The 8,911-nt window shown below is 38.9% G+C and overlaps 1 protein-coding gene across 1 annotated transcript; it reads left to right on the top strand.

The window, feature by feature from the left end:
- Positions 1–25: 25 nt before the first annotated feature.
- Positions 26–7,911, top strand: LOC117819538 (group 3 secretory phospholipase A2-like). Its single transcript, XM_034692961.1, has 7 exons — positions 26–694; positions 1,296–1,428; positions 2,065–2,199; positions 2,798–3,750; positions 4,176–4,305; positions 6,518–6,637; positions 6,783–7,911. The coding sequence occupies exons 1-7, from the start codon at positions 208–210 to the stop codon at positions 6,967–6,969; spliced, it is 2,145 nt and encodes a 714-aa protein (XP_034548852.1). The 5' UTR covers positions 26–207; the 3' UTR covers positions 6,970–7,911.
- The last annotated feature ends 1,000 nt before the right edge of the window (positions 7,912–8,911 follow it).

Below are 8,911 nucleotides of genomic sequence, written 5' to 3'. Positions count from 1 at the left end.
TCATATCTCACGAGCCTCCAAACGAACCAATAGGAAAGGCGTTTATCCTGGAGGTACACATGCCTTCTTCGAGCACAGACAGATGCCGGCTGGTGCAGAACTACATCAATGCAACAATTAACTTGGAATGACTCGTCCATTCAGACTTTAATCTGACGCTTCATCTCGTCTTAACCTGGATTGTCTATACACCCATTTCACATTGAAATGCACAACAGGTGCTTGCTTCAAGTCCTCCTCTCCTTATCATCGATTATTTTATCAAAAGCGCAGGATGTGATAGGGTCAGGTCTCTCATGTGTCAAATCCAGTCCTGCAGATGACGGACAGACGCGCGTTACGTTCCTGCGTGAACACACAGCCGGCGCGCTCTCTCTGTACCTCACCCTGTGGTCCGAAGATATACAACTCGTTGCTTGTGAAGTAAATCAAAGTCCCCTCGTTGCGGAGAAATACCTTACTGCTTGCGACAGAAGTGACACGAAGAAGAAGGAAATCAGCCAGAGGTTTAATATCAGCGCGTTGTTGGCTCCGGATGCTCCGTGCGCACTTGGATCCTCCGATGTGCCAAAGTTTTCCAGGCGCGCAGGAAGAGATGGGAGAGAGGGGAAAAGTCGAATGAGACGCGGGGTGATATTTCCAGGGACGCTGTGGTGCGGCACTGGAAGTAAAGCGATTGGATACGATGAGTTAGGTGAGGATTGTGCTCTTCCTCATTTTTTATGGTTTGCAGTATTTTTTCGTTTATAAGGTGACATTGATGATAAAAGAAAACATATGAGGAATGGTTAGTGGGTTTTTACACCACGCTATCACTTCGGTTTAGTAAGCATGCTTTATTCTTGCATGCATAGGAGGTGTGGGCCATCTGAAAGTATGCAAATACGGACCTGAGGGGACTTTGAGAGGCCCTCTGAAGCAGTTGGGTCTTTAAATTTAACCTCTAACTACCTCAGCATACCTTAGATTGATACCACAGAAGATATGGTTTTGGAAAGTATTAAAACAACTGTGTGCACTATGCTGGATATTGTAGAGTGACATCACACTGTAGACAAAGATACATTTTATTGATCAGTTTGATTTAATTTATTTTGATTTTAATTACACAGAATTGCTCTTCATTTTAACATTTTTGGGGGTCCCTCTGCGGGTTCTCTAGATAAGAGATCTTTTTTTAACATCACATCCAATTTAATTTCAAATATCTCTCCAAAGCATTTCAAGGAACTGATCTGTACTTCCAAAAAAAATGTCTCCTGATGTGTAATACAATTTAAATCTCATCTGCACAGGGATGTTTGAGAGTGCAGATAAATGCTGCCGTGAACACGACCACTGTCGACACATCATCCCATCTTTCACTGTGAATTACGGCGTCTTCAACTCCAGATTCTTCACCGTCTCTCACTGTGACTGTGACAAACGGTGAGCCTCAGCATGCACAACCTGCACATCTAACACTGAACTGGGGGTTAAATGTATTGGCACTTCAAGGGGAACCCCTGCATGCAGTAACAGAGACCTCCTGGTATGTTTGGATGGTCAACTGAGGAGAAACTTACTGGGAGGCTGAATTTATAACTGATGTTGTAGTTGAAACCTCCATCTTTCAAATGTCTGCTCCTCTCTGGAAAACATTTTGTCATCATGCCAATAAATATAATAGGTTTTGAGTTGAAGAACCTGGTGCCACGTGATGTCTATTCATACAGGGGTAATAAATACATCACTGTCATCAGCCCCCTGGATAAACTTTGGATGTCAAGACTGAGCATGTCGCTCGCCATTTTTGTGTTTTCAGGGCATATATTCTCTATTTTATTATACTGAAGCTACTCAGTGTCTGTTTCATTCTTCCTTCTCCTTTAGTGCTGGCAGGTGCATGTTTAATAAGAAGAAGTGAAGTGCCAGACTTTTGGATTACCTTCCTGTCGAACCATTGTCTATTGTTTAATACTTTTTTTACTACTCCTAAACTTTAGACAAAATGAGGCAGAGTTCAAGGATGTGTGTGATAATTTTCTCTGGACTTTTGTGACCTTGGTATGTGTCTCTCCCCAGGTTTCGACAGTGCCTCCTTGATGTGAATGATACTATTTCTAGCATGGTGGGCTACAGCTTCTTCAGCATTATTCAAGTTCCCTGCTTCAAGCTTGAACAGCAGAAGCACTGCACTGAGATGTACTGGTGGGGAATGTAAGAGAAACACTGATGTTCTTTGCTTGTAGCTTATACTGCATGACAAACTGCAACTGCACACCATATAGAATACTTTAATTCAGTGGAAAGTGCAGGCACAGTTCAATTGATGGGTAGATCAGTATATACGCTTCTGTGCTTGTAATAACATGCCTGACACTCTGCCAAACCTTACAATCTCACACAGGGTATCATGCCACAGCTCAGCTGTTTCCACAACGTTAGCAGAACACTGAGAAGTGATCACACTCACATAATGAATAATGGTTAACCTTTTTTAACAATAATAATATTGCATTGGCAAACTATAATTCAATATCAATAAAATGGCAAAATGTCTGTAATTTAAGAGTGTGTTTGTGTGATTGATTCTTGAATTTCCACTCTGTCACTTGTGTAAAACTGCACATTGTAACTGCTTAAAACTACACATCATATCCCTGATAGCAGTAAAAAAAAATCTGCTTCTTGTAAGTTTAATACACCAACAGAGAATGTGATGTTTTGCTGTAAGTACAGCATGTACAGTTTTGGAGAGAAAAAAACGCCCCTTTTTCCATGACTTGGTTTTAACATGCATGTTTACTCTCCATAGGTGCAAAGCCGCAAATGTGGCTCCATATGCTGTCTTCAAGAGTCCCCTTCCTTACAACAGCTCTGCTGTTGCAAGAAAACATGGGGACAACTCTGACAGTGACAACATAACAGGGACAGGGGAGCAGCAGGTAACAAAAAGCCCTGTGATCAGCACCAAGTCACAAAAGAGTGATCGTAGATGCATCAACACGCACAGAGGAGACACTTTCCGGCGCAAAGGGAATAGTAGTAGGGGAAAAGGATGTAAACGAAACCAGAAAGTGTCCACAGCAGCACCTTCACAAATGACTCCAATAACAAAGTTACACACCACCACTCCTGTGATGAAAACAGATATTTCACATACTTCTAAAAGTAACACATTGGGTAAAAAAAGAGCTGGAAAAAAGAAGAGCGCAAGAAAGGAAACGTCTGTCAATGCCACATGGAAGAGCCAATTTCCACTGAATGTGACCACAACCCCTTACCCACAAACAACAACAACCACAACACAGAGCTACCTGTCATCTACACAGAGTCCACCCCCTCAGATACATGTAACAACCACCACAGCAGGGACCAAAACAACCAAAAGCAAGAAGAAAGGTAGCTGCTGTGGACTGGTGACGCCTCCAAGAGGTGACGCTTTTCAACCTCTTTGTAGAAAATGTCAAAAAGAAAAATCAACGTCGCACACTACAACTATTACACCTTCAACAACTACATACAGATTACTGATCAAGTCAAAAACACTTGAGGATCTGCTGCTCAAAACAACAACAGAGAAAGTCAAACGAGACCCCTTTAAGAAACTGAGGAGTAGAAATACTTCCATCAAACCAAAGCCTCCTGCCCATGAAGATGGCAAGACAAAAAAAGTGAGGAAGTCCCATTTGATATGGAATAACACAAGCCAGGAGTCAGTGGGTAGAACCAAAGGACCAAACACACCTGCAAAGAGAGGCCTGGCAGGTGAGTGTATTCAGGTATAACTTATCTAAATGAATACAGACCTGTAAGACTCTGGTGACATTAAAACTATTCATACCAAAAGATCATTTGAATGGATTCTGCACATTGGGATAAATTACAACCCTTTTATTTGTGATTTACAACATTTAACTAATGCTACCACTGCAGAAAGGCAATAGAAAGGGTTTGAATTTTTAAAGGGCCAACAGTAATTCTTGCAGGGTTAAAGAGCTCCAGCTATCTAACTATGACTCGTACAGGTGGGACGCATTGCTAATTTTAAATGCAGAAAAATTCTGAATTTAAAGTTATACTTCACCTTTTCTTGGGCATCAGTGGGTGTCTGAGATGAATCATTATATAAAGAAAGGTGGGTACACTCAGCTTTCTTGTGAGACATCCTGTGATCATTTTTGTTCCTGCAGACAATTACCTCCTGTGTGGAAGCCTCAAACATCTGGATGAATGTGGATACAAAATCCCACCTATGGAGAAGAAGTATGAGCTGCAGAACGTGGAGTCAAAGACTGCCTACCACTGTGATTGCACTAACCGGTAACAACATTTTCACATTACTCAGTTCTTTCTACAGTTTCTTTTTATTCGCATACGCCTGTATAACAGATAAACATAACTTGAAATGAGGGTAACAATGTACGAAATTGTCATAATATTCAATAACCACAGTCCCATAGGATGAAGGTATAAGCTTCTGCACAACTATTATAATAATTATGACTCTGTTTATAATTAGACCCTTAAAAAGGAGAGCAGAAGAAATATTTTGTTGAAATAACACAACAAATATTTTGATGTGAACAATACCACAAATTATACTCTATATATGGAACAAGCCTGCAGTTCCATACCATTGTTTTACGATGTAAGGTGCTTGTTCCTGATATGTTTCACCATATAATTAAAATGTTAAGCCGTTGAGTTCTTTTTATCAAAAATGCTCCAGAACTTTGACAGAAAATTCCAACTTCCCAACCTTCGACTTCATGTTGTCTCATGTGTTTTGGCTAATTACCAATAGTTAAGCAAAACATTATTATCACCCTTGGAAACAGCTTTACAGCAAAGTCAACCAGTGCCAAGGACATGCACGTATCATACAGCTTATGAACCAGTCCAAGCTAAAAGCTTTTTACCCCGATAATCCATTATGAGAGTGTTTTGCATTCCTGTGCAACTTCAAGGTTCAACCTGCAGGTTGCAGAGAGGTGATGTAACCACAGCAACTCAGAGTAAAATGAGAAGTCCTGTTGAAGATTAAAATAAAGCACAGGAGGAAGTTTTTCTCTTTGTTGAAAGAATAAGGCTCTTATTGTGGTAGAACTGTTGGAAGTAATTATAGATATGTTTCCAGCAGGGTCCACAGTCTCTAAATTGATCAGGGAACATTAATAATAAACTGTACTATGAGAACAGATCACGAAATACTGGATTTTCTTTTAGTGACTTACTTTTTGTTGTTCTTTTATCAAACTTATTTAAATTCAAAAGGCCTTTGTCAGAGCATACATCCTACCACAGGTGCAACCAAGAACATGCATGTGGTCAATTAGTAAGTGATTGTGGAGCAATGATACAAAACAATACCTTTTTTATTGCAGATGTTTGACATGTTGGAGCAGGGAAACCTGCAGCAGCTGGCTCAGCGACATGGGATAGGTTCAAATGTTTTTTGGTGTTAATTAAAAACAGCAGCCAGGTACTCATATGAACAATGAAACTTGTTAGACTTGATACGGGGATACTCTTGTTCAAACTGGCTATGAGAAATCCCTTCTAAATTTGATTATACAGTTTGTAATGGGCAGGGGTGTGTCCAAAGAGATGGCCAAGGGTGGCATGGGCAAGCCTGAAAACCTGATTGGCCTTCTTCTGTGCCACCCCAAAATCCTAGATCATGATTGGCTATTCGTCTTGTTCAGGTGGGAAATGCTATAAACCCTAATTGTGCTGTGTTGTAACAGGCTGATGGTATCTCTCTTGACATTTCAGTAAAGCTCATTTTCTTTTTTCCGTACTTTAAATTGTGACTGTTGATATAAATGTTCTTTTGTGTGCTTAGTGAAATAAGCCTAGAGACTTATATGTTGCCGTTGTATTGAATTTTAATAAACACAGGAATATGACATTTGTTTGTTAATTTCATGTTAGATGAAGCAGATATGATTAGTGGAGACAAAATAGGTCAACAGATGCCATCCATACACAAACTTTATCCACCCCTTGCTCAAGTCAGAGAGTGCAAGTTGAGCCACCCTTGTCAAAAGAATCTGGGCACGCCCCTGTTGATGGGGGACAGAAACGTATATTCCATAGGTATTGTGAAGCTTATTCCAGGTTTCAGCAGTATGAGATAGAAAAATGTGTATTATTTTAAAGAAGCATCTCTTGAAAATTAATGTTTCTCACTGGGTTCACTGTTTTGTAGCAGGAGAGAATAGGTATAATATGAGAGAGTACTACTAATAATAGTAATACTACTGTATGCAACGCTCTCACTTACAGTTGTGTATGCATGGTATGATATGGTATGACTATTATTCCTCATTCGTTTCTGCAGGATGTTGTAATGAAAGAGAAAGGCCTGCCTCCTCGGGCAGTTCTCTCTTCCTTTGTTTGTATCCCTCTGACTCATTCATGAATACATCATGCTTTATATCGTCATTCCTATCCTGTTGTCTCCTGCATTTATCTGTATGTGAGTTTGTAAATGACTGCCGCCTGTCTTCTTTTTTTATCGATTTTACAGCCTGGCTCTTCAAATTAAAAGCTTCAAAGAACCCAGTATTCTCCCCACGCTGCTGATGGATTTCGTTTCTCAGGACTGCTTTAAACTGCCAAAGAAGAAAAAATGCCTCAACAAGAAAAGGTTTTCAGCTCCCATATCCTTATTTATGTTAATCTCAGACAACTTTTTGTAACAGCAGTGCCAGTCTGCCAGTCTACAGTGTTGCTGCTGTAACAGATTATAAGGTTGGGTTCTGTGTCTAATACTCCTTGTGTTTCTTTTCTAGCTGTTCTGGAGGCTTCACTAAAGCTTCTGACCTACTTCAAGCACTTAAGAAGATAGAAGGAAAAAACACTGCTGGGGTGCAAAATTCAGTCAATGGCAGAAAAAGAGGGATTCCTGTTCGCCTTTCTAAGCGATGCCTTAGGCTGCAAAGAGAAGCTGATATCATGGCACAACTCACACGATTATAGACTAAGCTGCTGTGTGCAGCAACAATGAGTTTAATAAGCTTTACATTTCATGCAGCATTTTCTGTTTCTGTCTGATGGGGTAAATTCACAGTGTTGGAATGTTCAAGGATTAAAACTCTAGACTATTGTAATATATTTCCGGGCATGCCATGGATGGACATATGTTTATAAAGAGCTAACTTCATCCATCAGATTGTGTATGAAATTAAAACAACTGTTAATATTTGTATTATTTTTGCTTCTGTTTGAATTTAGTAATTGATTTATTATCACATGTCAAGGAAACTTACATGAACGATCACAAGTTGCATTCTATTATATGATATGTAATGTAAAGGGTTTAAGTAAGAAAAATGACCAGGTGTACTCCACACTGCATTCTGAAACAGCTTACATCTTACAAGTAGCAATCCTTTATGTAAAAAAAACAAAAAACTTATTTTACTGCTACACAAATAATCACTGACATATGTCTTTTTCCAAACCCAAGGTGTCATCTACATCTACTGTTTTTGTTATAAGATACAAAAATATACAAAAATAATGCATATATTTCCCTGCATGAATAAAACATTCCTGATTTGAAAACCTTACAAGGATTGCAACTCCTTCAATGTGCACCTCATCTTCCCTCTCATTTCATCAACTCCTACTCTTACAATGTGTTGCATCAGTGTTTTCTACTGTAGACATATATCCTCACTTATAAGGTACCAGAAATGGAATGTGTCTATATCTGTCATCCATAATAACTTCAAAGACCCATTTTTATTCCACAGCACAATCATAAGATTACCATCTTGAAATGCAACAAGACTGATGTTTCAGGAAATAGGGACACTGGTTTTATGGGACTTTCTTGTGGGTCCTGTAAAAACTCTTGTATCTGTTGTGTAAAAATGTAAATGTGTTTTTCTTTGCTTACTTTATCATGCATTTTACCCCCCCCCCCACCCCCCCCCCCCTATGTTTTATATAAAAGGCCTCTAAAATATTTATATGTTTCTTTTAATTAAAAACATAATATAACCTGAAAAGAAAGTGTAATCTTTTATGGTTCTGGCTTTTTATTTTCACCTCTGTTGAATGATTTATCAACCATGGATATATCAACCAAAGTAAAATGTAATTAATTAATTAAAGTACGGTATAATTAAAGCTGCTCCCATAACCCCGCCCACAAAAGATCGTTGTGCGCGTTCTATGAGGAAGTAGTGGCTTCCCAGCTAATCAGGGCGACGTATAGGGGCCACCACTCGGCTAATCAGGACGGAGGATTGGAGATTAGCAATGATTGGTCCGTCATAACGGGAACGAGGGGAATAATAACATTGCTTTATACATAGGCATTGGAAAACACAGAGATTTCGCAATAGTCTCAAATTACTTAACTTTCCGATGAGTACCAATGGGTATTATGACAATTTCTCCAAACCCAGCAGAAAAAAAGTAGCGTTTTTTACACCATTCCTACCAACAGCAGCTTTAAGTGCAATGATCAGTGGTGGATAAAGTACTCGTCTTCTTTACTTAAGTCAAAGTATAGATACTCCAGGTCAAATATTACTCCATTACAAGTAAAAGATGCTCTGTTAAATTATTACTTGAGTTAAAGTACTGAAGTACTCGCTTTTAAAAATACTTAAGTATTCAAAGTACTTTTAAAAATATCTCAAAACGTATTTTCACAATATATAAATGCAGTCAAGAATACATAGAAGTACATTCTGTTACATCATGTTTATCTAAAAACTAAAAAACATTACTTGAAATCTCTAAAAACTATACCATCAAAAAAAACAGCAACTAAATTACTCCAAGCACAGACAACTTAGTTTGAAATGTTCATCTGGAATAAAACAAATGTTACATAGCTGAACACGCTTTCTCAGGTTGGACAGTGAATTTTTGTATGTTTGGGCAGAGACAGGGAGAACATTTC

The sequence above is a fragment of the Notolabrus celidotus genome, chromosome 9 (genome assembly GCF_009762535.1).
Source record: "Notolabrus celidotus isolate fNotCel1 chromosome 9, fNotCel1.pri, whole genome shotgun sequence".
In the NCBI taxonomy this organism is placed as follows: Eukaryota; Metazoa; Chordata; class Actinopteri; order Labriformes; family Labridae; genus Notolabrus; species Notolabrus celidotus.
Note: the sequence above shows the minus strand (reverse complement) of the source record. Positions and strands in the feature narration are given on the sequence as shown.